General features: G+C 50.8%; 10 protein-coding genes across 10 annotated transcripts; 7 read left to right on the top strand and 3 right to left on the bottom strand.

Moving 5' to 3' along the window:
* Positions 1 to 92: 92 nt before the first annotated feature.
* N7509_011045 (uncharacterized protein) lies at positions 93 to 2,796 on the top strand (the record flags this gene model as incomplete). Its single annotated transcript, XM_056635682.1, has 5 exons — positions 93 to 336; positions 437 to 1,371; positions 1,423 to 2,103; positions 2,156 to 2,384; positions 2,441 to 2,796. 5 exons carry the CDS (start codon positions 93 to 95, stop codon positions 2,794 to 2,796), a joined length of 2,445 nt encoding a protein of 814 aa, XP_056486302.1.
* Positions 2,797 to 4,170: 1,374 nt separating this feature from the next.
* Positions 4,171 to 7,149, top strand: N7509_011044 (karyopherin beta; the record flags this gene model as incomplete). Its single annotated transcript, XM_056635681.1, has 5 exons — positions 4,171 to 4,210; positions 4,336 to 4,394; positions 4,525 to 5,957; positions 6,013 to 6,562; positions 6,622 to 7,149. 5 exons carry the CDS (start codon positions 4,171 to 4,173, stop codon positions 7,147 to 7,149), a joined length of 2,610 nt encoding a protein of 869 aa, XP_056486301.1.
* Positions 7,150 to 9,018: 1,869 nt separating this feature from the next.
* N7509_011043 (40S ribosomal protein uS8) lies at positions 9,019 to 9,736 on the top strand (the record flags this gene model as incomplete). Its single annotated transcript, XM_056635680.1, has 2 exons — positions 9,019 to 9,151; positions 9,477 to 9,736. The coding sequence occupies 2 exons, from the start codon at positions 9,019 to 9,021 to the stop codon at positions 9,734 to 9,736; spliced, it is 393 nt and encodes a 130-aa protein (XP_056486300.1).
* A 925-nt stretch (positions 9,737 to 10,661) lies between these two features.
* N7509_011042 (pectin lyase F) lies at positions 10,662 to 11,844 on the bottom strand (the record flags this gene model as incomplete). Its single annotated transcript, XM_056635679.1, has 2 exons — positions 10,662 to 11,237; positions 11,290 to 11,844. The coding sequence occupies 2 exons, from the start codon at positions 11,842 to 11,844 to the stop codon at positions 10,662 to 10,664; spliced, it is 1,131 nt and encodes a 376-aa protein (XP_056486299.1).
* Positions 11,845 to 12,931: 1,087 nt separating this feature from the next.
* On the top strand, positions 12,932 to 14,155 carry N7509_011041 (uncharacterized protein; the record flags this gene model as incomplete). Its single annotated transcript, XM_056635678.1, has 4 exons — positions 12,932 to 12,967; positions 13,041 to 13,378; positions 13,447 to 14,013; positions 14,077 to 14,155. The coding sequence occupies 4 exons, from the start codon at positions 12,932 to 12,934 to the stop codon at positions 14,153 to 14,155; spliced, it is 1,020 nt and encodes a 339-aa protein (XP_056486298.1).
* A 571-nt stretch (positions 14,156 to 14,726) lies between these two features.
* N7509_011040 (uncharacterized protein) lies at positions 14,727 to 16,135 on the top strand (the record flags this gene model as incomplete). The annotated part of the gene is made up of 2 exons (XM_056635677.1): positions 14,727 to 15,179; positions 15,287 to 16,135. 2 exons carry the CDS (start codon positions 14,727 to 14,729, stop codon positions 16,133 to 16,135), a joined length of 1,302 nt encoding a protein of 433 aa, XP_056486297.1.
* Positions 16,136 to 16,391: 256 nt separating this feature from the next.
* Positions 16,392 to 18,625, bottom strand: N7509_011039 (uncharacterized protein; the record flags this gene model as incomplete). The annotated part of the gene is made up of 3 exons (XM_056635676.1): positions 16,392 to 17,111; positions 17,251 to 18,294; positions 18,362 to 18,625. The coding sequence occupies 3 exons, from the start codon at positions 18,623 to 18,625 to the stop codon at positions 16,392 to 16,394; spliced, it is 2,028 nt and encodes a 675-aa protein (XP_056486296.1).
* Positions 18,626 to 19,232: 607 nt separating this feature from the next.
* On the top strand, positions 19,233 to 20,876 carry N7509_011038 (phosphatidylserine decarboxylase 1; the record flags this gene model as incomplete). Its single annotated transcript, XM_056635675.1, has 1 exon — positions 19,233 to 20,876. One exon carries the CDS (start codon positions 19,233 to 19,235, stop codon positions 20,874 to 20,876), a length of 1,644 nt encoding a protein of 547 aa, XP_056486295.1.
* Positions 20,877 to 21,734: 858 nt separating this feature from the next.
* On the top strand, positions 21,735 to 23,728 carry N7509_011037 (Auxin Efflux Carrier superfamily; the record flags this gene model as incomplete). The annotated part of the gene is made up of 4 exons (XM_056635674.1): positions 21,735 to 21,966; positions 22,068 to 22,234; positions 22,343 to 23,598; positions 23,662 to 23,728. The coding sequence occupies 4 exons, from the start codon at positions 21,735 to 21,737 to the stop codon at positions 23,726 to 23,728; spliced, it is 1,722 nt and encodes a 573-aa protein (XP_056486294.1).
* A 373-nt stretch (positions 23,729 to 24,101) lies between these two features.
* Positions 24,102 to 26,499, bottom strand: N7509_011036 (multicopper oxidase-domain-containing protein; the record flags this gene model as incomplete). Its single annotated transcript, XM_056635673.1, has 7 exons — positions 24,102 to 24,458; positions 24,578 to 24,989; positions 25,051 to 25,257; positions 25,318 to 25,475; positions 25,525 to 25,856; positions 25,921 to 26,037; positions 26,091 to 26,499. The coding sequence occupies 7 exons, from the start codon at positions 26,497 to 26,499 to the stop codon at positions 24,102 to 24,104; spliced, it is 1,992 nt and encodes a 663-aa protein (XP_056486293.1).
* Positions 26,500 to 26,870: the final 371 nt, after the last annotated feature.

Here is a 26,870-nt window from a genome sequence, read left to right as displayed (position 1 = left end):
CCAACAACAAACGAAGACCGCGACAGCGCAGCGAAAATACTAATACCAGAAAAGTATGGGTTGAAAACCGCCGCCTATTCGATACAGAAAATATGGCAGAAAAGGGCCCTCAGCTCACGCCGGTCGGGGAGCAATCCCTGCCGGCAAAATGTAAAGCCAGCACCCTGGCGTACTGTCCCTCGATGGACCTCATCGCCCTGGCGACCGACGACGAGGAGCTGCGAGTATTCCGCTTGAATGGACAGCACGTCTTCGGTGGTTCGTTTGGAGGCGACCCCTACCTTGGCGATGATGAGGAAGACGGGGAGGTGAGAGCATTAGCGTGGAAGGGTAACGGTGAGTAACCTTTTTCACGGTGACATCGCCATGTCCATCTACACGGATCGAGACTTGGACAAGCCGATTCTGAGAACAACTTTGTCTAATGTTGTAATAGGCCGTCTTCTCGCTGTCGCCTGTGGAGATGGATCTCTGCGCATCCTCAGTGCTTACAGCGGAAAGACAGTTCATCATTACCTGGCACATCATAAACCAAGCGAGGAGTTCTCCTCCCCTGGCCAGCAGCCAGCTCCAAAGGTGACATGTCTAGGCTGGGGTATGAACTTCACCGATAGTAAAGCTGCCCAGAAGCATTTTCAAGACTCCACTGGCCAGGTCTCCGTGGATGACCTATTAACTCCAGGAATTCATCCGTCCAAAGCTGCAGCTCTGCTGAAAGCTGACCTACCTCGGGAGTTGGCATTGCTTGACATCGAAAGCTCATTGCCCAAGTTGAGCACCTTGCCTGCAACGGGGGCGGAAGATGATCTCTTCAGCTCACGCGCCTCCATCGATGCTATATTCCACTCTTACGCGAAAGATGCCAGCGACTCGGTGGACGTCCTCTTCATTGGCTTCGATGATGGGAGTGTTCATCTGCGCATCTTCGACTGTTTCGAGATCGGCTCATTTCCCGTGGGCACCTCGACACCACAAATGAAATCGTGTCATATTCTTCGCCATGCCTGTCACCCTTTGAGTTCAACCCATGCTCTGGTAGTATCGACCACTACAGGGGACTCTTCATCACCGCTAAGCATTGTCACCCTTGACTTGCGCTTCATCACGAAGTCTGGGCGATATCTTTCACTCCTTGCGTCAAAAACGACCCAGCTTCAGAATTTGCTTCGGTACATTGGACAAGTTCAGCGTCAGATTGAAATGGAGTGGAAGAATGCTCAAGAATTACCCGCGCGTTTCTTGCGAAGTGTGAACCAAGATCTTCAGGATCAATGTCAATGTGATTTCGTGACAGCTATCTACCACCTGGTTGTTACTGGACATTGCTTTGAGCCGATGAAGGAGTTTTTGGTGGATATTGTTGGAGACAGAGTATGTATTTTGTACCGTCAAGATGAAATACATTGACTAACCTAAAGATAGGGCCACAAGCGATGGGATAAAGCTGTTGCCGGAGGCTACGAGAATATCCGCCGGTTGACACATGAATGCCTCCTTCCAGCATTGGAGCGAAGTCAGGTCCTCCTTAGCCGGCTGGTAGGACTGTCAAAGTTCCACAAACTCAGCGATGTGCTCGGATTGGACACACAGAAGTTGAAAGGCATTGTCGAGACCTTAGATTGTCTTCACCTTCTCGCCCATCGCATCCTTAACCACGCCAACGAAGAGCTAGTTCAATTTTCCGCATTCTCGAGGTGGCTTCGCCATGAGATTGAAATCCTAAACAGTGAACCCCTGTCGCAAACATTGGAAGAAAATCTCGAAAAGCGAGAGCTGTTCGAAGTCCCGCCCACGGTGAACTACATCACGGGTGCGCTGCAGAAAAGCGCCCTGCGAAACTTCATCCGCCAATTACCTATGATTGGCGTACCGATGATGCCAACTCCATTAACAGATAAATGGCTTCCAGATGGGCACGATAGCTCATTCTACGATGAGTTCAAATTACTCCTCCAGCAGCAGCGTAAAGCACAAAACGAAGGAGGTGATGGGACAAGTGTTGATACCCCTAAACTGAATGATTTGACAAAGCGACTTGGTATCCAGTTTGAGAAGGTCTTTGCGGAAATTGCATTGACGCAGCGGAGAGGGATTTCTGCATCGGTCACCGCTTACATTGCATTCGGACTGCGATCCAAATGTTCTTGATTTGAAGATTCGCTACGAAGATTCCGAGGAGAAACGCCCTTGTTCTATCTACACTGCTAGCCGATCGGGCAGTTCCAAAGAGTCATTCTACATCTACCGCACAATTCTCGACTCCGTCAATGGTGTTAGTTCCACTCGCAGCACATCTGTCACAGCCATTTCGCTCCAACAGGGCGAAATCCGACAACTGCAGTTTGTCGATGATGATACAATCATAGCACTGTGGTCTAGTGAAGGTAAACACATCTTTCATCTCCTTTGCTAGGGATTTTAGATGCTAACTTTTCATCAGAGCGTTGCTACCTACTCAGCTTTTCCTTCCAAGCTAAATATGGAAAGGCGGACTCCCCCGCTCTAGGACTCGATTATGTCGAGTGTGAAACCTCCCCCACCACTTCCAAGCCTCCCGTTCCCGTCGCTCAATTCGAGCTGTCTTCTCTGATAGAGACAGGCGCTATCAAACATGTTTTTGCGCCGTCTGGTTCCAAGGCAAGGCCAGTAAGGCTGGATGTTAATGGGCGACAAGGCCGGCGCGCAGTTTGTATACTTTATGGAGATGGGATGCGATACGATGTGTTGGATTTGGATGTTGAGGTGGAGGAGTGGGAGGAGGAGCAAGAAGGGGGAGAGGAAGCTACTGAGAGCTGATGGGGTTCGGATTCAGATACTCGGGCCTAGCAGCTACTATAAAATGGACGATTAACGGTAGATCTAACTGGTCATTGTCCTATTCTTTCTTCTCTTGTCTTCTCTCTTAATAATTTCCAAGGTTTGCCTCTTCGTTGTTCTGTTATTTGCCCAGCCTGGTCCCTTTACAAAAGTACCAATAGGTACTACGGTTCTATTTCAGGTTCTGCCTGGTCAAAGGATTCAACCCCTGAACAGCCCTGGGGCTGTGGGCCTTTGTCATGTCCATATTGCTTTTGCCTTTGAAGTAAAAGAGAGCAGATCCACTTTTCTTTGTACGAGAAGAAGAAAAACTCATTAGAATTTGAAATGAACACCAGACCCAATCGGTTGATGACAGCTGTCGAAATGGTGTTTGGCCGATGCTACAACTACTAGTTATTAGGTACTGTAGTGGTAGTAACATGAATAGGATATTCCGTCATAACGGATCATAGTACGCTGAGGCCATTCCCAGATTGCCCCTTGCTTTTGTTGTGAGCTATGCGGGACTATTCTAGGATCTTCCATGCAGCCCAACTCAGGCACCAGGAACGATGTGGGCCTCACTAGGAGAGTATAGTAAAATAGGTGGTGTTTGTGTGGACAGGGCTAAAAGGATCGGTCGCTGGGGCCACTGGCTGGTGGGTGCGCTTCAAGGAGGAAAACCAAAACAAGCAGACTGGAGGTGGACAGAGGTGGACAGAGGTGTACCAGCACCACAAGACAGGAGCAACACTCCTCGGTAGATATCTGTACACACCCTCTGTTTCTAGTAGGATATACGGCGAAATCCAAATATTTTATATTCCCAAGTTCAAAGATCAACCCTTCGTTTAGATTTGCGCTGTGGCTGTTGGCTTACCTCATCACTCGCTAGCCAATCAGCGCCAGTCTCTCACTGACCTCACATCCCCCCCGGGCCGCCTTCTGTCGTCGAATTCTGTCTTTGATCTTGCCTCTGGCTTCATTACTCCCTCTTTAACAAGAGACCATATCTTTCATTCTCACGGCCCCTCCCCGCCGATTTCCTTCGACCTAGGCCATCGTTGCGCCCCAAAGGAACCTTTATCCCCTCGACGCTTCCCGGCTTTGGTGCATGCCTCGTCATATCCACAAAAACACCCCGTCCTTTCCCACCCACCTACCACTCCAGGGATTCTGAACTGTCACCACATCTGCTGTACCCCGTGGTTGCTGATTTTGTGCCTGGTTCGATCCCTTATACTTCCCCAGGCTTAGAGGGTTCTGATCACCTTCTTCTCCACCTTTCTTTTTCTTTTTCCTTTTTTCTCTCTCCTCCCTTTACCCCCACATCGTGACCCTTCTCGCGGTGTTTCCTTTTTTACAGACATCATGGATGCTCGTCAGGTGCTGCAGAGTACCCTCGCGCCAGGTATGGATTCCACGATACCCCTCTTCCCTTTTCTTTGACGGACACATGATGCCCTCGTCGTGTGCCCTCGAAGTCGACTGTGTGCGGGAACCCCTCGCTGACCGTGTTTTCTCTTTCTCCCGCAGATGCGGCGGAGCGTACCAATGCTGAGCAGCAGCTCGCCCACGCGGCCGAGGTTGACTTTGTATGTGATACTCTTTCATCTTTCTTGCTTTGTCCTGTTCCTTGCGTTCTAGGTGTCATCGCGAGACAGCTGCGACCTCCCCTCGACCTTCCCAACGACCCGCTAACGCGCATCGTCTCTATTTTTTTAGGCCGCCTATCTTATCACTCTAGGTCAAGAACTGGCCAACGATGAGAGCCCTGCCCATATTCGTGTTGCCGCCGGTATCGCCTTGAAGAACGCCTTCACCTTCCGAGACCAGGCTAAGCTGCGTGAGGTGCAACAGCGATGGATTCAACAGATCAACCCCGAGACCAAGACTCAGGTCAAGGAGCTCGCCCTGAAGACCCTCCACTCCACCAACACCCAGTCCGGAAATGCCGCCGCCACTTTGATCGTTTCCATTGCGGCCATCGAGCTGCCCCGCAAGGAGTGGCCCGACCTGATGAACATTCTCGTCCAGAACGTGGCGAGCGGTAGCGACTCCCTGAAGCAATCCTCCCTCACAACTATTGGTTATATTTGCGACTCCCAAGATACCGAACTCCGTGAGAGTTTGATCGAACACTCAAATGCCATCCTGACGGCTGTCGTCCAGGGTGCCCGCCGCGAGGAGCCCAACATGGAGGTCCGCTTTGCTGCCATCAACGCTCTTAGTGATGCCGTTGACTTTGTGCGGTCCAACATGGATAATGAGGGTGAGCGCAACTACATTATGCAGGTTGTCTGCGAGGCCACTCAGGCCGATGAGGTCCGTGTGCAGGCTGGTGCATTCGGCTGTCTGAACCGTATCATGGGCGCATACTACGAGAAGATGCGCTTCTACATGGAGAAGGCTCTGTTCGGCCTCAGCATCATGGGTATGAAGAGCGAGGAGGAGGAAGTCTCCAAGCTTGCCATCGAATTCTGGTGCACTGTTTGCGAAGAAGAGATTGCCATCGAGGACGACAACGCCGAGGCGGCCCAAGAAGGCGTCGAGGCCCGTCCTTTCTTTGGCTTTGCCCGTGTGGCTACTCGCGAGGTCCTCCCGGTTCTGCTGCAAGCTATGTGCCGCCAGGATGAGGATGCCACTGATGAGGAATATAATGTGTCGCGCGCTGCCTACCAAGCGCTACAGCTTTACGCCCAATGCGTGCAAGGCGATGTCATCCAGCCTGTTGTTGCCTTCGTTGAGGAGAACATCCGCAATGAGGACTGGCACTATCGTGATGCTGCCGTTGCTGCTTTCGGTGGTATCATGGAGGGCCCCGAGCCCCGCGTTCTGGAACCCCTCATCAAGCAGGCTCTGCCTGTTCTCCTTGGTATGATGGAGGACAACTCCGTCTCGGTTCGTGACTCCACTGCCTACGCCCTGGGCCGGGTCTGTGACTGCTGCCCCGAGGTTCTCGACCCCGAGGTCCACCTGCAGCCCCTTATCTCTTGCCTTTTCAACGGTCTTGCCAGCAGCCCCAAGATTGCCAGCTCCTGCTGCTGGGCTCTCATGAACGTTGCCGACCGATTCGCTGGTGATGCCGGCTCCCAGACCAACCCCCTGTCTAAGCACTTCGAGGAAAGTGTCAAGTCTCTCCTAACAGTGACTGAGCGGTATGTATTTCCAAACTATCTCTCCACATTTTCAACGTAGCTGACTCCCCCACAGACAGGATGCTGACAACCAGCTCCGTACTGCTGGATACGAGGTTCTCAACTCCTTCGTCCTTAACTCCGCCAACGACAGCCTCGCTATGGTTGCCACTCTCTCAGACGTCATCCTCCAGCGCCTGGAACAGACCATCCCTATGCAACAACAGGTCGTCAGCGCCGAGGACCGCATGCTTCTTGAGGAGATGCAGACCAGCTTGATCAGTGTCATCCTGGCCATTGTCCAGCGCTTCGAAACCGATATCAAGCCCCAGGCCGATCGCATTATGACTGTTCTGCTCCAGGTTCTCCAGACCGTTGGAGCCAAATCCAGTGTCCCTGATGTTATCTTCGCCACCGTTGGTGCTATTGCCAGCGCTATGGAGGAGGACTTCGTTAAGTACATGGAGCAGTTCAGCCCCTTCTTGTATAATGCTCTGGGTAACCAGGAGGAGCCCGCTCTATGCGCCATGGCCATTGGTCTCGTCAGCGATATTGCCCGTGCCATGAACGACAAGGTTCAACCTTACTGCGACCACTTCATGAACCTGCTTCTGGGCATTTTGCGGGTAAGTTGTATATTCTGTAGACTGGAATCAACAAAACATTCACTGACAATCAATTACAGACTGCTACCAACCAGCTCAAGCCTGCCATCTTGGAGACTTTCGGTGACATTGCCCAGGCTATTGGAACCCAGTTCGACACTTACCTCACTGTTGTCGGCGGTGTTCTCCAGCAAGCCTCTTCGGTCACCACCAGCTCCGACCTTCCATACGACATGGTCGACTACATTGTCTCCCTCCGCGAGGGTATCATGGATGCCTGGGGTGGTATCCTGCTTTCTTACAAGGGCACACCTTCGATCACTCAGCTCCAGCCATTCATCGAGTCCATCTTCCAGCTCCTTCACATCATTTCGCAGGAGGGTAACCGCAGCGAGGGCCTGATGCGTTCCTCGATGGGTGTTCTCGGTGATCTTGCCGATTCCTTCCCCAACGGCGAGCTGGCTCATTACTTCCGCAACGACTGGGTCACCGCTCTCGTCCGCGAGACCCGTACCACCCGCCAGTACAGCCCTCGGACCATTGAGACCGCCCGCTGGACTCGCGAGCAGGTCAAGCGCCAAATCAACCTTGGCGCTGGTATGTCTTAAGCTTGGCACTAGAGAGGTTTCATCCTAATGGTGATGACTTGCTGCCCCTCAACATCACTCCTGATCCTAAGCTAGGATCAGCAAAGTGTCGGCTTGGGACAGCAGCCCAGGGCACCCATGGCTTTTAAACCCAAAAGTCCCGGGCTGTCTTACCCCTCGTATCGGATTGGTATTTCCATTCGCGAGTGTCGAGTTTCTACGTTGCTTTACGTTCTCTTACGTTGCCAGTGGATTTCAATGACTGCTACGCTCTTCCAATCCCAATCCCAATCCCCCAGGAGGTCTATCCGTATCATCTCCTCGCCCAGTCCCGGCTCTTGACCTCCGCTAGCCTCCCCTTCCCTAGCACCTTTTTCTTCCTGGTTGCCAACCCCCACGATGACATCCTCGACTGAAATCCCATCCACCTCTTCCCCTTTATGGCCGTTTCTCTTTTCTAACTCCTTCTCCTTTCTCCTTTTCGTTTTGTGATACAACCCATTTTTACCCATCCTCACCTTTCCTACCCTGCCTTTTAATTAGACAAGACCCCTTCGCATCCTTATAGCATTGCAAGTCATGTAGCCCAAAGACCTCATGTATCCTCCCCCATTGACTCATGTACGCACCCGATCATGTAACCCCTGAATCATGTCTCCCAATTTCCAGAAAAGAATCGTCGTCATGAAAAGCTGTTTCTCCCTCTCCTCTCTATCGTATACTCCTACCTCACCCCTCAGCCCAGACTTGCACTGGACACTCCGATGTATAGATGACCACTGTTCAATGAACCCGGATCCCTATCCCCTGTATCATGTTCACCGGAAAATTGACTGATGCAATTCTAGTGGATATAATGTATTCGTAAATGTAATTGAAATATGGTCAACATCTGAGATTCAGTCACCAAAAGTGTACAACATGCTGAGTTAATTTGATGTTCTACAATGTATGAAGTTGAATTGTTACGATGGTAATCAGAAATGATGCGCATGTACCCCCATATGAGGTCCAACCTTTACGTAGACCCCCATGTGAAGATAGTTTATCTCAGGGCATTAGAAGGTAACTGAGACACCGGGTTAACGACTAGCTCTAGACGGGCATGTAAACATAAATCCTTTGGATCGACTTAAACTTCGTGTACGTGATACTAGCACTCGGCGTAGTCATGGCCATCCAGCACACGGCGAAGACCTCAAGGTAGGTAGTATAGCTAGATAGAACCCTCCTCTATCACAAGTCCCTCAAACTTTACTACGCCGCAAATGGATGACCAATTAGAAGATATCGAGCCAAATATGCGCGTCTGATTCCAGATAGGGATCTATAGACGCAGATTAAACATACATACAGTGTGATTGAGGTTGGTACCATGGTACGGAATCTGGGGACTGTGGCTGTGGCTGTGCTGTTTTGTCACGTGGTGATACAAGATAAGGGCATACCCGCGTAACCCTATATGACATTAGGTAAGCTCGCACAGTCAGCGACGAGCGGGCCCTGGCAAAACCAAAGTTGACTGAGCTCCGCCAGATTTTCATCCACGACACGCCCCGACCAATTCATCCTCGAGGTATGTACGCCCTTACCCCCTACCAGCCTCACAGCTAGTCTGGGAGTTGCAATCATCATGACTTTGCTGTGAATCCCCTCCGAAGACGACAAAATCTTCACTGCTTTTTGATTCGGTTTGATTCGATTCGAGTCGGTCGCAGCAGGTCACGATGATACGCCTCTCCCATCCCGGCACGGGCTGAAGAACTCCTGCAAAGGGGCACTCTTTGCGCTCGAAGACTACTGGTGGCTGACTTAACAACCCGGCATTCGCAAAGATACCTCATAATCCTATCTCCTTGATTTGAGAATCTCGAATTCACAACCGCCAAAATGGTCAAGACTTCCGTCCTCAACGATGCGCTCAACGCCATGAACAACGCCGAGAAGGCTGGCAAGCGCCAAGTCCTGATCCGTCCTTCCTCCAAGGTCATCGTCAAGTTCCTCACTGTCATGCAGAAGCACGGTACGTTCCAATCCCAACCTTTCTCAAGTCGACAAGCCGAAGACTGCATTGCCATTGCCGTTGCCATGTTTTTTCTTTCTTTTTCTCTTCTTCTTATTATCTCTTCCCCCTTTCCCCCATTTTTGTCTTCAGCATGTCCTCTCAAGGACGTCGGGCTGATAACTAGGCGGCCGGTCTCAATCAACCTACGACGTCTGCCTTTTAAGTGTCCGATAGATTATTTTCAGCGGAGATCTTACATGTTTCCGAAAGCGCTCTTGGCAATGCTGTGTTTGGCGACTTTTAAATCTTCGCAACATCGCTGACTTTTACTTTTCTTTTTCAGGCTACATCGGCGAGTTCGAGGAGGTTGACGACCACCGCTCCGGCAAGATCGTCATCCAGCTGAACGGCCGTCTCAACAAGTGCGGTGTCATCAACCCCCGCTACCCCGTCCAGCTCCGTGACCTCGAGAAGTGGGCTGTCCAGCTTCTGCCCTCTCGTCAGTTCGGCTTCGTCGTCCTGACCACCTCCGCCGGTATCATGGACCACGAGGAGGCTCGCCGCAAGCACGTTGCTGGCAAGCTCCTCGGCTTCTTCTACTAGATGGAAGTTGTTGAAAAAAAATTCCAACCTCAATAAAAAGTTGTTGTTTTGACTGGTTTCTTCATGCTTGGGCTGGTCCCTGGGAATGTAATCTAGTGTAGCGGACATATACCCCCTGATGATAGTTACAGAGTACATGGCTTCGATCCAATGCTACCGATTCTGGTCAACGTATTACTTCGTAAAACGAGTAGGAGACACCAGGAATTGGGGTCGCTGCTGCGCAGCCGCATTTCATCATGTGAACCTCCTCCCCTTTCATTGGTACCTAGCAGCATCCGCAATCTAAATATTAACGCTTACTCCCTCTTCATTGGCACGTGACCCCATTCGGATATGAAGAGGGTAGTAGTAAGCCGAAACATAAGACAGATTACTAGCTTATGGCCTTGCTGGTTATCAGTCGCCTAGTCATTATCTAGGGGATTGACTTCCACAAGGTTGTGTAGACTATCACTGGCACACAGTTCTAGGACAAAAGTTTCCGTCCACGCTAGTGGGCACTAGCGTGTTTTCAATGTACTTTGACGCTAAAAAGCAGCGATCGCGACTGCCTTTCCTCATAACAACCATTTTTAAAAATTCACCCATGGTTTTACGTATATTGCTTATATTTTTCTTGTTAGTATTTTAGCTGCTGTTTTTACTATATTACTTTTGTGTGTTGAATTTGATATTATTTATAATGTTTTATTGGTACTTGAAAAAAGTGGGACATGGCCGCTGATGGACGCAAACTTTTGTCCCAGTGCGACTTATGTTTATATTGCTTGAGGATGGGGTCCCTCTAACTCTACCGAAGGGACAACCTTCCAGGGTCGGAATGGGTGATTAAGAAGGTACTAAGCCGGTGCAATACACCTTGGTAATGAGCTCCAACTAAACTATTCAGACTACTAAATTGTCCAGAAGCCCACGCCAGACTTCAGAGCTTGCCCATTCCTGCGTTATTCGGGACGCTAGATAGCGCCTCGCTGGCAGATGTTGCGGGTGCAATAGTAAGCCCCGAAAAGTCCGAGAAAAGGGAAATGTCTGTATAGGAAGATACAATAGCCTGATCTGGAACCGTATTCACCTCGCACGCACGACCCAGAGCAGACTGGCACTCACTAGCAGAAGATGAGTCGGGAGTAACGAAAAGCCGGCCGGCATATTCACCAAAAACGGTCGTAACATCCTGCCAAACATTTCCCTCAAATATTCCCCTAGCAGAGGAGTTTCCACCCTCGAGAACATGTCCGTTATTCTTATCCCACACATTGTTCACGGCGTGCAGGAGGGTCCCTCCGCTCAAAGCTGGGCTGCGGCCGGAGGTCATGTAGATGTAGTTGTTTTGCAAAGTAATCTCATCCGCGTCACCGACCATCTCAAAGGTCCAATAGGTGTATCCGTCGCATCCGGTTGAGTAGGTGGTCTCTCCATCCACGAAGTTGTTTGAGAGAGTGATGCGGGTGTTGGTATCGAACCCGAAGGTGTAATGCTGGCGACCAGTACGGGCCGTCTGGAAATTCTATGAGCATTCGCAATGCATCTCTTGTCTGGATAGTACTTACAGTCACATGGTCAATCCAGATTAGATCGGACCCATCAAAGTAGATGGCGTCGCCACCCCATACATACCCGGGGTTCAAGTCTGAAATCTGAATGTTTTGCACGATGATGTTCGTAACTCCATTCCTGAATCTCAAGCCCTTTCCTTTGATGATGCCTTTGTCCCCGTCACCGAGGATAGTTTTATTCGAACCGACATCTATGCCTGTAGTTCCGGCAGTGTACCAGGTTGCTTGGGAAGAAGGGGAATCTCCGCAGTCATCTTGGATAATCTTTTGACAGCCATCACCGTTGCCCCAAGGAGCACAAACGGTCCCAGAAGTTGTGCCTTCTGACTCAGTAAAGTCATATTCTTTGTCAAGAATAATAACCCGGGCGGTGTCATCGGTCAGCCACTCCTTCAGCTCATCAATATCACTAGGTATCTGTGCATCGGCATCGCCGCCGCCTGTCACTCCAGTAGCGAAACCTTCAGCCGAACCCGAGACTGAAACAGCAGCAGCTAAGTGTGCTATTCCCAGCAGACCTGCAGAGATGAGAGATGATGTGATCTTCATTGTTGATGAAGATGAAAAATTGGAGTCTCAAAGCTGTAGTTGCTGGCAAGGGTCTGCATGGTTTGGAAGAGGATTAAATACTAAATTTGAACAGATCCTCAATGCCACTAACCATATTGAAAACGGATTAGATTCTGTTTTATTTTGATTATTCATAGAGTACCGAACAGTTCTTCAGTCCTGCAAATTTCTGGCTACCGGAGCCCCCGAAACGGTCCTAGTACGAGTATACCTGAAACGGCCAGGCCACTTGGCTGAGACTAGGCTCTTCGGCGGCGGGTATTTGACAGATTTTAAGTATATTTGGAGGAAGGGAAGATAAACGGTTTAAATAAAGCCAATACTCTTTCCACGTGGAATGTTGGTTCTGATGTCAAGAAATGATGTCAAAAAAGAAAAAGAAAAAAATAACTTGAACTTGAACTTGAACCGTGGCATGGATTAGCACTACTAACTAGTAATTGCTAGTATCGCTGGCATAGAGTAACGTGTTTCATGGGTAATACGGCCACCCAAGCTACCATATTAAAAGCGATAAATTATAATTCGATAGCTCAACAACCATACCTATTTTCGGCCTATATTTTATCAGATATTTCGCGAGGTATATATATCCAGACTATTTTCTCCTTCGGTTTTTGTGACAAGGGTATGATAGAGATTATAGAACTTCAATATTTAGCTTTGGATTACTATGGTTGTTGAGCTATTGAATTGTAATTTATCGCTTTTAATATGGTGTTTTGGGTGGCCGGATTACCCATGAAACACGTTATATAGTAGTTACTATCTAGAAAACGCCTGTTGACCGCAATGCTTCTTATTTCCAACATAGGAGACTGGTTAAGAAATAGCAGCACCTTCGTAGATTCTGTAAAATTCTATCAAGTATATAATTACTATCAAAATTGATGAAATCCATGAACATGATAGTTCATGACAGCAGCCCTGGAGTGTTATTTAGTTCCGGACCGAGGCCCAATCTCACCGCCCAACCCCCCAAGTATTATTCTGCCATTCCCCGCAAAGCCCAACCGACTTGGACTTGGATATTACTACTCGTACTAGTATTGATTGTTCAACCACAATGCCGCTAGACACAATATACCTGACTCGGCACGGGGTGAGTCCATACCAAGAAGACCAAGCATGCCAGGTGGGGGATATCCGAATTGTGGCTGACTTTCAATTTCCAGCATCGTCTCAACTGGACGATTGACCACCGCACCGGCGTCTACAAAGCACAGTTTCCAACGCCGACAGGAAACCCCGCCGATCCAGCATTGACCTCGCATGGTGTTCGACAATCGGAGGAGCTGGCGGCACACATCATCGCCCCGGACTTTCACCCTAAGCCGTTCAGGATTTATTCAAGTCCGTTTTACCGATGTCTGCAGACCATCCAGCCCTCCGTGGAGGAGCTGAAGCAGAAGCATAAGGGAATTAAATCCCAGGACGGAAAATCCGCGATTCAATCGCGTGGTCAAATTGAACCAAGCGCAGATATGGACGTCCGGCTTGAAAATGGACTAGGGTAGGTGGACAGTGAACTCCTCAACCTCACCCTCACCATCATCCGACATGAACTCACACTGTTTACAGAGAATGGTTCGGCCCAACGACGTTCTTCGATCACCCACCGCATCCTGAACCAAGTGTCATGCGCACCCATTTCCCAACAATGCTACACGAAACTCCAGAGAATAAGTACTCGCCTCTGATCCACCCATCGACAAGAGGCGAAACAATCGCTCAATTGCACAACCGTGTCGCCGCAGCCCTGGAGGGCATAATCGCCGACGTGGATGCCGAGATCACGGCCGTGGAGGCAAGTCAATCTCCTGAGCAAAGAACCAGCAAGGCCATTTTGATTTGTGCGCATGCAGCTTCGCTTATTGCCATGGGTCGGGCTTTGACAGGAAATATGCCGGAGGATAGTTCTGTCGAGGACTTCTATGTTTTCACGGCTGGGATGAGTACATTCCGTCGACGAGGCGTGTCTACCGGTGGGAATTTGAGGGTTGAAGGGGGGGTGTTGGCCGAGGGAACGAAGTTGTATCGTTCGAAGGGTGTGCCGGAGTGGGAGAATGGAAAGGGTGTTGGAGGTGGATGGGACTGTGCGTTGAATGGAGACTGCAGTTTCCTGAGTGGAGGTGCGGAGAGAGGATGGTGAGTATTCCCTTTGATTTTTCGTATATCCTTATTTTGATACTGATCTACTTCGATTGATAGGCACTTCAACGGGGAGGAGGGATTTGATACAAACTCTATGACACCTGCGGACCCACCCATTGGCACGACAAAGTTATGAGGAAAGTGAGTCTTATGACATTCTAATCATTACTAGAGTAGACAGGATGATGTATGGTGCATTGTCGAGCAATCGATGCAGCGATAGATCTATCATCTTTTACGTTGAATTTTTTTTTTGTTTTGACTATTCAGCGGAATTCGCCGAGTATTTAGATTTAAGAATATAATTCTTTATTCCATACGCAATAATGTCTCCATGCTGTTCTGATGTTAGTTCTTAATACTATTACTAGTACTAGTACTAGTATGGAGCGGAGTATTACTATCAGATCCCCGAAGTCGGCCACTTCCGCATCTGTCAGTGAGTCACCTCAAGTATCCACATCGCCACGACTCCACCAGTTGCAACTTTGGATGGAGTAAAAAATCGGTTACCCACGGGGAGATGACATGTGGGGTGCGCCCAAAGCAACGAGAATTAATAATGCAGTCCAAATAAGATTTGGAGGAAGATTTAAACTCTTTGCCAACCTTGCGGATTTGCAGCATCCTGTCAACGTCCATTCCATTTACGTGAAAGGAATATCATCTTAGCAGAGCCTCACGGAATGGCGACGATCACACAAACTATGCCGACAACGGCAGTCGAACTGCCGAATCTCCACCACAGCACCGGTGAAAGACAACGGAATCAGATATCTCAAACAGAACCGGAGGCAGAGGCCGATGAGGTCATGCAACAGTCTCTCATTGCGGATTCACAAGTTCCCGATGGCGGATATGGATGGGTTTTGATCTCTGCTTGCGCGGTAGTCACCTGGTGGTTTGTCGGTGCATCTTACACATGGGGTGTCATGCAAGCCGAATTAGTGGAGAAGAAAGGTTATTCATCCTCGACCTTGGCCTTTGTAGGCTCGCTCTGTCCAGCCTGTATCTCGTTACTGGCTGTTCCTAAACGCGAGACTGATTCGACTGATTGGCGCACGCATCACGGCTTGCCTGGGGATCTTTCTGCTTGGACTGGGCAGTATTCTGAGCGGGTTTGCTACGGACAGTATTGCGGGATTGTTTATGACGTGGGGGTTTGTGGGTGGTCTGGGAACGAGCTTATGCTTCATGGTGAGTCTGCCCATTCGCAGATTATTTTCGACCATCCAACATTCTTTTGTACTAATCACTATCTGCCTAGGTCGTCTCCGTCACACCAGCACAATACTTCAAAGCTAAACGAGGCATCGCCAATGGTATAGTCTACGCTGGCGGTGGACTCGGTGGCACCGTCATCAGTTTCATCTTGGATGCATTGCTTCAAAGCGTGGGAATCGCCTGGACCTTCCGAATCCTGGGTTTCCTCATCATGGCTACTGGTCTACCGGCCGCCTGGTTGATCAAGGAGCGTGCAGCAATCATGCCCACCAAGATGGTTGAGTGGAGCTTGTTCAAAGACGTCCGCTTTGCGGTCCTCTTTGCCGTCGGCGTCATTGGAACATTCCCGCTCTTCGTGCCGGCCTTTTTCTTGCCCTTGTATACCAGCTCACTTGGGTTGCCGTCGAGCGCAGGTGCAGGTCTTGTCGCTGCATTCAACTTTAGCTCGGCCATTGGTCGTCTCTCCTGTGGATTTGCGTGTGATAAGCTCGGATCGCTGAACACGCTTTTCTTGTCGCTACTTCTGAGCGCGTTCAGTATTTTCGTCCTTTGGCCGGTGTCTAATTCGATTGGGCCTCTGGTTGCATTCGTGATCATTAATGGATCCGCGAATGGTGGATTTTTCTCAACTATGCCGACGGTCGTGGGCAATGTCTTTGGATCTGCACGCGTATCTGTTGCCGTGGGAATGATTGTCAGTGGATGGCTGGGTGGCTACCTTATGGGTGCCCCTATCGCTGGTTACATTCTCAATGCCTCCGGTGGTCAGGAGGGCGGAATTAGAGCGTATCGACCGGCAATTTTCTATGCAGGATCAATGGCAACGGCTGCGACGGTTCTGGCGGCTGTGCTGCGGATGAAGGTGGATCGGAGAATAAAGAAAACGGTTTGAAGGGTTGCCGTATGGCGCAAGATGCATCTAAAAGTTCCAAATTCTAAGACATACATGTTCGACATAGCGGAAATTATGAAGAATTTATTTCATATTATTTTGTTTCAACAGCTAAATAAAAGATCCCGTAGGATAGCAAGACACACGCGAAGACACAAGTCACGCTGGTTTATGGAAAGAGATTGACGCAAACGCTGAATAGGGTATCGTAGAATGTGCCTAGCGCGTACGAGTATCGGGGCGAGAATCTGTCAAGTTAAGCAACAGTCTGCTCAGGCTGCGTTATAGCAGCAGCGGCGGCATCAGACCCGGCTTGCTCTCTTTCATGCTCATGCTCATTTTCACCTCCCAGCCCCTGAGCCTGTTCCTGCTCACGTTCACGTTCACGCTCACGCTCACGCTCGCGCTCCCGTTCTTGTTCTTGCTCTTGTTCTTGACGAACTCGTTCGGCCTCGGCTGCATTGCGTGCCTCGACTTGCCGCTCACCGATACCTGGAACCAGGCTAGCAAGAAGAAGCACAATAGATCTCTCCGCGCGTCGAAGGAAGTGCAAGATTTCGCCAAGCATACCCTGGGGCGCAGGGTTACCACGATTCTCGCCGCCTTGGTTTGGCCTTTGCGTAGATTGATCAGCGGGCCCACCCATGTGGGCTAGACCTTCAAGATGACGCTGGACGGGGGCGACAATGGCCCCGTGGAGCTGCTGAGGAATGTCTGTATCTGACAGAACTGCCACTAGCACGGCGCATGTGACGAGGAAGATACGCGTCCAAGTACCCGCATCGCTGATCATGTAGCAGAAAAAGTACATGCGAATGAACATCCAGACGCGGCGTAGATAACGTCCAAGACCCGCACCATTGGCGTCTTGTCGTTGCTGTTGGTTGATCAGAGCTTGTCGAACGGCCTGATGAACGGCGGCGGCGTTGGCAGCATTGGGATTCCCCTGAGCTTCGGGAGCCGGGGTTGCATGAGACTGGAGAGAAGAAACTTCGGACGAGGTCCTAATTGTGGTGTTTGGGGGGTAGAATCAGGCTTTGTCGGCCATCTGGGTGAGTTGCTAGGTAAATCCGAGAAGGCTCAGTTTGCGAAAAGGAAGGACTGTTCATCCCCACTCTAATTCGCTGGGCCTGCTGGATCAGGGTAATCTGATCGACACGCTCGTAGACACGGGTGACACGACTCATCATCACCTCAACAGCACCCGCCGTCGAAGGGAAAAGGCGATGATTGGGCGGCGTGGAATATATCCTTTCGATGTTTTGGTTCTGCCTCTCAGCCAGCATGTTTTGAAGTTGTGTTCGAATTCGGAACATCATGTCTACAGACGGTATGATGTGTTGGTTGACTAGATTTTCCATTTCCATCACTTGCTGAGAAAGAGATTGCCAGCCTTGTATTTGCTCAAGATATGGGGCCGAAGAAGGATCTGATTGAGCGAATGTACTGGTGTCAATAGGGGCCGATTGAGCTCCGTATGCTGATGGAAGATTCGAAGCTGTGCCTGGCGAAATGTTTGTGTTGGTTTGCTTGAAACTCGATGCCGGCATAGCCCAATTGTGATGCTCTGATGTGGTCGCCCTTGACGAATCCTGTGCGGGTGCAGCAGGGTCACCGCTGTTAGTTGTTGTGCGAGAAGGGGACGGATTCCATGCAGGCATTGCAGGGAACCTGGCATTTGCAGGATTGGCATTGATATTCTGAGCAGATGTAGTACTGTGACCCCAAGAGGTGGAGTCATACCGAGCAAAATTCGACCGCGAATCAATCCATGGTGAAGTTTGATGGGACGAGCTGGCCTGGAGCATTCGGTCCATCTCCTCTGTCAAAACACCCCGACGCCGGAGTTCTTCTCTGAGTGTACTGGTCTGGTCCAAGCTTGAGGGAGCTGTGGCTCGCCATCTTTCTAACATCGCATCTAGCTCGCTCCGAATATGATCCGATCTGTCTTGAGAGCCCTGTCCAATGACGTTCGAGGAAAGAGGCGCCTGTCCGCGGTATCGAATTCCTTGTGTCGACGTTGCTGGTTGAGGCGCCACTCCGGTCGACGAAACGTATTGGTTCAAGTGCGATGGTACATTTGCTGCGCTTGGCGTTGAGGAGGGTGTGGTGGGAGTTGGAGCTGGAGGCAGGACAAGGTGGATTGAGCATGGGGATCCCTAGAATTGGCGCGGTTAGATCAACATAGCATGGTAAGTGGTAAATGATAAGAACCTGGATACTCACATCGATGGGCCCCAGGACAGATGCTAAGCTCGCTCGATCATCAGTCAGAGGCTTGCCCCGATAGATCAATCTCTGTTGTGCCGGTGCTGGTCGACCTGGGAGAGACTGTGTAATGCGAGCCTTGATTTGTGCAACGGTGTCCGAGAGTGGTTGATCGTGAAGCGTAAATCGGCCTGGGGCGGGGATTGAAGGGGAGATAACATGTAGGGTGATCTTGTCGGACGCCATCGGGGCAGCTCCTTTTGTAACTGGATCAGTTGTCATGTTGATAGCAGCTGTAGCTTTGCGATGACGTGGATAGCTAGATGATCATGGCGTGGTGGCAGTGAGAGGAGCGAAGAAGGTGTGACGGCGGCGGTTGAAGGGATTTAATCCAACGATGAATATGGTATACAAAGGAAGCCCTGCTGGTGAAGCGACAACGGTGGGTGCGCCTTTGTGGGGATGTTTGCTTTGGGGAGATCTGGCAGGAAGCCAAGAACCGGGGCTGATAGCGCGATAGTGGGCAACTTTGGAGTAATCCGCGTAGGGTTAACAGAGGGATGACTGGTAGTATCAGCCAACAATCCCCGGAACAAGGTAAAAGGGATGTCCAACAGGTACAAACGCAGTTGTAGACGTGTCGCAATCACAAATCATCACCAATTGGAGGAGAGAAGAGAGTAGAAGAGAGAAGTAAAGTAATGAGTACAGGACATAATGAAGTACAAAGTACTCCGTACTCCACGTGCCCACTGCGGGTGCTAGTGCTATTCTGCCGGGCGGTGACAGCCCCTGGTTTCAAAACTTCTGGTCACGTTCATTCGGGGCCAAACCTCGCCGAGGTCAGATCGATTCTGTGTCGATCCGAGAACCCCATGGTTTAAACACGATGGCCCAGCGCCTTCTCCACAACTCCCCCCTTCTTCGTTTCCATCACGCCACCCCGGTGACCGGGGGCGCAGCGACGATGGAAGTCCTTTCGTTTCGGGCCACTGCCCGCCACCAGGCCAGCATGCGCCATTTTTCTTCCAAGTCATGGAGACAGTATAACAAAGATAATCAGAAAGAGAGCAGCAGCAGCGGCAAAAATGGAGGATTTGGGTCCCGACTACGCTTTGCCCTGCGCAACACCAAGGTCGAATGGTACCCGATCCCTGTCGGTCTCGGGATCGGCCTCTTGGGGGTTTTGTCATTTTACAAATCCCAACGAGCAGAGCGTGATCGTGCGGCTCAGGATGCCGCTGGCGAGGAGTGGGAGAATGGAGGCCGACCACCACGTCGCCCACGTATCGTACCAACCGGCTCCTGGCAGGTGCAGTTCATGTCAACCTTACCCCTGAAGGCCATGTCGCGCCTCTGGGGCCGTTTCAACGAGATCGAACTTCCCTATTACTTCCGCGTTCCTGGATTCAAATTATACTCCTGGGTTTTTGGCGTGAACCTGAGCGAGGTCGCCGAACCCGATCTACACACGTACCCCAACCTTGCGGCATTCTTTTATCGCAAGTTGAAGCCCGGCATGCGACCTCTTGACCCCGACCCACGAGCCCTACTCGCACCTTCCGATGGCCGTATTCTACAGTTTGGTATGATTGAGCGTGGTGAAGTGGAGCAGGTGAAGGGCATGACCTATAGTTTGGATGCCCTATTGGGATCGGCTACGCCGACAAACGCTGACCACAGCAACCGCCTCGCTGATTCTACCACGGAAGCCACTCAAAAAGACGCCGAGAAGCTCAAGTCTGATGAGGAGTTTGCTCGCCTGAATGGCATTTCCTACACCCTTCCCAATCTCCTATCGGGCGAGACCTCGACCAAGCGACGAGGCTCGATTGATGCATCGACCACCTCCAAAACAACCTCGGAAGTGCAAGTGCAGGAAGAGCTGGCTCGCGGCGACGGGATGCCCTGGTATGCACCTCGAACAGCCAATAAGCATGCTTTATTCTACGTGGTGATCTACCTTGCACCCGGAGACTACCACCGGTTCCACTCCCCTACGGCGTGGGTGGTGGAGAGCCGTCGTCACTTTGCGGGCGAATTGTACTCGGTTTCTCCCTACCTGCAACGCCATCTACCAGGTCTATTCACTCTCAACGAGCGGGTGGCGCTTTTGGGTCGCTGGCGCTGGGGGTTCTTTAGTTACACACCGGTGGGTGCCACGAATGTGGGCTCGATCAAAATCAACTTTGACCGAGAGTTGCGCACCAACAGTCTGTTAACGGACACGGCGGCGGACTTGGCGGCGGCCTTGGCTGCGAAACGAGGCGAGCAGGATCCCGGATTCGTGGAGGCAACATACCGTCATGCCAGCCGTACCCTGGATGGACACCCTCTGCAGCGGGGTGAGGAGATGGGTGGATTCCAGCTGGGAAGTTCGATTGTGATGGTGTTTGAGGCACCTCTGGGTACTCGGCAATCTGTTGATGCGGGGTGGCCTGAGGAGCAACCGTCTGACGGATGGACATGGAGCATTGAAAAGGGGCAGCGTATCAAGATCGGTGAAAAATTAGGATTTGTGGGAGAAGCATAGATGACTCCTTGTGTGAGCATGGACATAGGGGGGGATTTGTTGTAATATACCATTCTGCGATATTTGATTAGAGCATGTGAACGAGATCAGACCTTACTTATAGAGTGAAGGGGATGCCATGGACTATGGGTACTACTAGTACTAGCATGGGGTACCCGATCTCAATGTGATTGATCTAATCTAAGATTCTTCATACATCCACATATTCTACTACTTTAGTACTCTCCCTCAGTGCAGTACTTTACTCCCTAATTAGCAGCCCCATCCGGATTGGTGACAACGTGTCGGCAGGCCCCATTCTGATTTGTCGATCGTCTGTGGCGTCATTCACGGATCCACGGGTCGAGACGCGTCGAGCTGAACTGTCTTGGTGCTTGTTACAAATGTACTCTTGTACTTATCATACTTATCATACATAGGAAACTTCCGATGAATAGAATACTGATATGCACATATGTACCTTAAGGTAGACCACTGGCAGTTGACTAGTACCCTACTGTAGCTCTCTAAATACAAGGCCATGGTTACACATGGCGTGAAATGGACCTGGATCTGGCAAACAAAAACAAACCGGGGCAATCAGGGCAACCCTGGTTGAGGCAGGTCAACACCAACACCAATAAACTTGGTCGTGGCCATCGTTGAAGTCATGATCTGACCGAATGCCAACTCTCCCATAGCCACAGCCAAGCTTCTACCTTGCCTTGCTTTTCTTTTCTTTTCTTTCCTTTCCTGCTCTCCCTTCCTCCCCCCCTTCATCCTTTTTGTCCCCGTGGACAAGGACAGGAACAGGACACTCCTCAACTTTTCTTATCGCCTTCATGGCAATTTTTACCGCACCTCGTTCCTTTCAATACAATGCATTCGCCCAAGATCCGCTGGTTGCCAGCAACGCCTTCATGGCCAGCGGCAACCCCCCAGCCCAAGCACCCTCCCTTTGGCTACTTATTGCTCCTCGTCTTCGAGGCCGTCCTGGAGGTCGTCTGTGTCTGCTTGCCCGGCTACATTGTCGCCCAGCAGGGCCTCTTCGACGCCGACGCCCAAAAGTTTGTCGCAAACCTGAACGTGATGCTCTTCACCCCCTGTCTGAGTATGATACCCCGACTCTTTTCCGCCGTGGAACCAAGCGACAACCCCCTCAATTCCGGTCGCATTTATAACCGGGTTACTGACAATCATTTTCGGATCCAGTTTTCGTCAAGTTGGGCTCCCAACTGACCGCGGAGAAACTCACGGACCTGGCGATCATCCCGGTGATCTTCATTGTTCAGACCTTAGTCTCATACTCTTGCGCCTGGGCTGTCACCCGATGCTTTCACTTTAAGAAGCGCAAGTCAAACTTCGTTACGGCGATGGCGGTATGTGCCTCAGGGCTCCTTGTCACTTTGATTGGTTCCAATCGACGATAGTCGTCGCGCCCTTTGATAAGCTCTACATGTTGCAGCGCTGATCACGCATTCCAATAGGTCTTTGGCAACTCCAATTCGCTGCCGATCTCCCTGGTCGTTTCCCTATCGCAGACCCTTCGAGGCTTGCACTGGGATAGGATACCACACGATAACGACGATGAAGTCGCAGCGCGAGGTATCTTGTACTTACTCATCTTCCAGCAGCTAGGTCAACTGGTACGTTGGAGCTGGGGATATCATGTTTTGCTCGCGCCAAAAGACCGATACCTCGAGGAATCTGACCAGAGCTCGAACGGTTCATCCATCATTGAACAAGGCCAAGCACGATATACCGACAATCCCGAGCAGAAAGAACCGGATGAGCCACTCCTTCGCACGCGCAGCTCGGATAGTTTACATCGAGCTTCCAATGGTCAGATTCACGATGATGGCAATTTCCAATCAGGCGATCAGACTCCGATCTCGACACGCGCCTACTCATACTCGAAGGTCTCATCGGTTCATTCCAGGACCGAATCAATACACAGCGCCCTCGATTCCGATCTCTCGCCAAGAACGATCGGTCCGCCACCCCGTGGGCCATTCCTACCGCGCCAAAGTACGGGCGAGGACATACTCTCATTCCCCGACGTGGAATACACTGCGCGGGACTTGCAAGCATCAGAGCAAACCTTTGTAGGCCGCTGGAAGACATCTTTCCGACGCCGCTGGAATGGTCTTCGCGAATCCTGGGCGACGAAGACCAACGCACTCTATGATCGCCTTCCACCAAAGACACAGAAGGGTCTATCAGCCACATCACATGGCTTGGGCCGTTTCTTCCGTGGTGTATGGAGTTTCATGAATCCGCCTCTCTGGGCAATGCTCGTCGCTATTGTGGTTGCCTCGGTCCCATCTTTACAACACCTATTCTTCGACAAAGGCACTTTCATTAGCAACTCCGTCACCAGCGCCATTCAACAGAACTCCCAGGTGGCCGTCCCACTCATTTTGGTGGTTCTTGGGGCCAACCTAGCCAGAAACACACTTTCTGAAGAAGCCCTTGCCGATATGGAACACCCCGCCGATGAACGCAAGCTCATTATTGCGGCGTTGATTTCACGAATGCTGCTACCGACCCTGATCATGGCACCGATAATCGCTCTCATGGCAAAGTTTGTGCCGATCAGCATTCTCGACGACCCCATTTTCATTGTTGTTTGCTTCCTCATTACCGGAGCCCCATCGGCACTGCAATTGGCTCAGATCTGCCAAATCAACAATGTCTACATTGGGGCCATGTCGAAACTTCTTTTCCAGAGCTATGTTGTCTGGTACGTCCCTTCTTCCTCGCTCATTTCATTTATCCAAAAGTTGGTACTAATTATCTATCCTAGGATCCTTCCCTCAACCCTTGTACTGGTCGTCTGCGCCCTGGAGGTCCTTGAATGGGCTGCCACTTAGACGCCACCTGGTGCAATACAGTGTATTTTATCTCAAGCGACGCTGGTCTTGGTTTATATCGGATTCATTGACACGCTCGCTTTTCTGATTACCATGTTCATAATTTCTGATGGCGTTGAGTTCCTGTATCTTTTGGGGCCTGGCGTTTGAGCTTGCATTCCATCATAGGATTACCACTGTCTCCCTCTTTCACAGCCTCTCCTACACTTTTTTCTCCCCGTGTGATTATCGTTAGGTCTTTCTTTCTCTTTGCCTCTCTTGGTGGGTAGGCCCCAAAAGGCTTGGTGACATTACATTATACCTACAACACGATCCAAATGAACACTGATTGAATCATAAGTCCTATACGATGTACCTCCTGTTTTCCTTTTACTTAAGCTGACCCAGGACAAATCTGTGCTCCCGCTGGAAGCACAGATGTATCATGTGCGACCAGTCCAGCCGGGTCCCCTTGGACATCAATAAGCATCGCCATCCCCGTAGCAAAGTGCCAAAGAATATGACAATGGAAGAGCCAGATACCCGGATTGTCAGCCTTGAATCTGAGAACCGCGTACCCGCGGCTGGGAATCTGGACAGTATCGCGCAGTGCGGCACGAGATAAGTCGTAGGGCTGGGTGGGATCGGTGTCTGGGTCGAAACCGGTAGGAATGACGTCTTCAAAGGGATTATATGAGCCCCATCCAAAGGTGGATTCGTGCGTTGCTAGGACGTAGAAGTGGTGGCCGTGCTGGGAGTGATATGGCATGAGCGGGGATGTAAGGGATAAACGAGCAGAAAAACAATAATAATGATGCAATGTTTCAGGGTGCTTGGTTTGGTAGAAATGAGAAATGTCGGTGTGCTTACCATGTGAAATGGATGGGGGCCTTCATCTAGGTTGTTGACCACAAGGTCTACCCATGTTGGGCCTGGCCCCGTGGTAATTGAAAACTGGTTCGAATCCCAGCTCTCGCGGGGGAGGGCGATGAGTGGGACTTGGGGCTCGCTCTGAGGCTTCCAAATCGTCATATTGAAAAAGCCATAGGGCATGTTGCGGAGTCGGGCCATCTTCTGGATCTTGGTGTACACGACATGTGTTTCGTCAGCTTGTTCGGGGAGTTTTGCGAGAACAGAAGCGGACGATGGGATTTTCTCCAGGTTCCATTCATTGCGGATGCTAGGTATTAAAGTCGCGTCATCGACTATTTTGGATGTGTTTGAGTAGTGAATGGCGAAGGTTTGATCGGGGGTTAATGCGTGGTTCATGTACTTGAAGCATCTAGCCGAAGGTAAAACGAGTTAGAACGAGTATGAATACGAGCGGGCTGAGTGAGATTAACCCTTGATCCAATTTCACCATCATGGATGATGACCTTGCCTCTGCTGCACTGGGAGGTGGGCGTAGGACAAAATCCATGCGCTGTCCAGGATACAAAATCCCGGCCGAGTTGACATCCTCCTGCTGTGGTCGCTCCACATCAACACTGTCCACCTGAAGCAGCTCGAGGCTCTCTTGGTCGAATACAAGAGTGAAACCTCCCAGGGCCCTATAAAGATACTTTCAGTGACTGCTCCTCGAATCAATTGTGATCTGACAATGTGCATACCCTGTGTTGACGACGCGTATTCGGGAGGACGCGCTAAGGTCAAGATGAAGAAACGGTGGTTTTGTCTGGTCCTCGACACAGTCTACAGGACGAGCAGGTACAGCCATACCACAGTCAAAATAGCCGACTCCGTTAATGAGCAACGAGTCTGGGACCGGCTAAAGAATAGTCAGTGAATATATGCGATTTTTGTTCGACTGGACGAACCTCGTTCCCGAAATTGCCTGGATCCTGGTACCAAGCCAGAACATCTTCTGCGGGCGGGTGATACCAGTCTCCAATGAGCAACAGATGCTCCTTCTCATATCCAAATCGATCAGCATCCCTTCCCCCTCGGCCCATCAGCCCTCGGACTGTCGACTTGGACACCGGTGCATGAACGACCAACCCGCCAAACAAACCATCCTGTCTCGATAACCCGGAGTGCGCATGATACCAAAACGTTCCGCTCTGGTCTTCAGGGATGCTGACGTTATAGACATACTGGGCGCCTGGCGCTATGGGGCATTGTGATACCGCCGCTGCTCCATCCATGGAATCTATGGCCTGTCAGCTGCCGAAACGGGGTCAATCGTCAATCCCTAGGCGATACAGCCAACTCACTCGCTACATGAAGGCCATGCCAATGAAGAGCGACCGGGTGCTCTGACAAGGCGTTGGTAACGGTGATGATCAATGTATCACCTGAACGAGCCTCAACGGTGGGACCTGGAAACAGATCTATGGGATGAAACGAAATGATGAATATTAGCGGAACCTTCCCTTCATCAGACGACCGCTAGAGAGCAGAACATCGCCGTCGGTGGAAGCCTCACCGTTGATGAGAAAGACTTTCTTCAAGACGCCATCAGGCCTGCGTTCGTCCTTTGTAACGCGCCAATCCAAATGGTGAGTAACAGGAGCACGAAACACATGATCCTCGGGATGCAATTCGATATACGGCCGAATTGAGGCTTCCTCGTCATGGCCATGGCCATGACCATGACCTATCAGTGGACCGATCCATGATTGCAGGTAGATATCCGGGCGAAGCGAATATGCCAAAATCAACACCAAGAGAGTGATCAGAACCCAGCTCAGCAACGGGCGAGAGCTCGGCTCCGACGAGGTGGCCTTTTGGGGTGATTGCTGGGAGTCTTGGGTGCGGGGCGGTCTTCGACGCCGACTGTTTTGTCTTTCCATGATTCTGAAGAGGAAGACCCTCAATTTCAGACGTCGGACGTCGGATGATTTAAGATTGCCGCATGGACCCCGGCCCTTGCGGAGGGCAAAGACATGCAGCGAGTGGCGGGAGACAAGGGGATCGGCAGGAGGCGTAGGTCACTTGCAACGCCCGCAGCTTCGAAGCCGCTTTGACTGCTTGTCTTGAACCACACAGCACGGCAGTACGCAAGGATGAAGAGGAGCTAGCCTTGAAACAAGTGCCTCAGCAAGACACTACGGGATCTCCAGGGTCGACAGGATGCCTGTGAGAGGCGTGGTTTGGCGTGGTTTGGCGTGGTTTGGTGTAGTCTTAGGGCAGGCACGTGGGGCATTCCCCGCAGCTTTGCAGC

Source organism: Penicillium cosmopolitanum (assembly GCF_028827165.1).
Source record: "Penicillium cosmopolitanum strain IBT 29677 chromosome Unknown utg000009l:1.0-9042332.0:1.0-9050551.0, whole genome shotgun sequence".
NCBI lineage: Eukaryota > Fungi > Ascomycota > Eurotiomycetes > Eurotiales > Aspergillaceae > Penicillium > Penicillium cosmopolitanum.
Note: the sequence above shows the minus strand (reverse complement) of the source record. Positions and strands in the feature narration are given on the sequence as shown.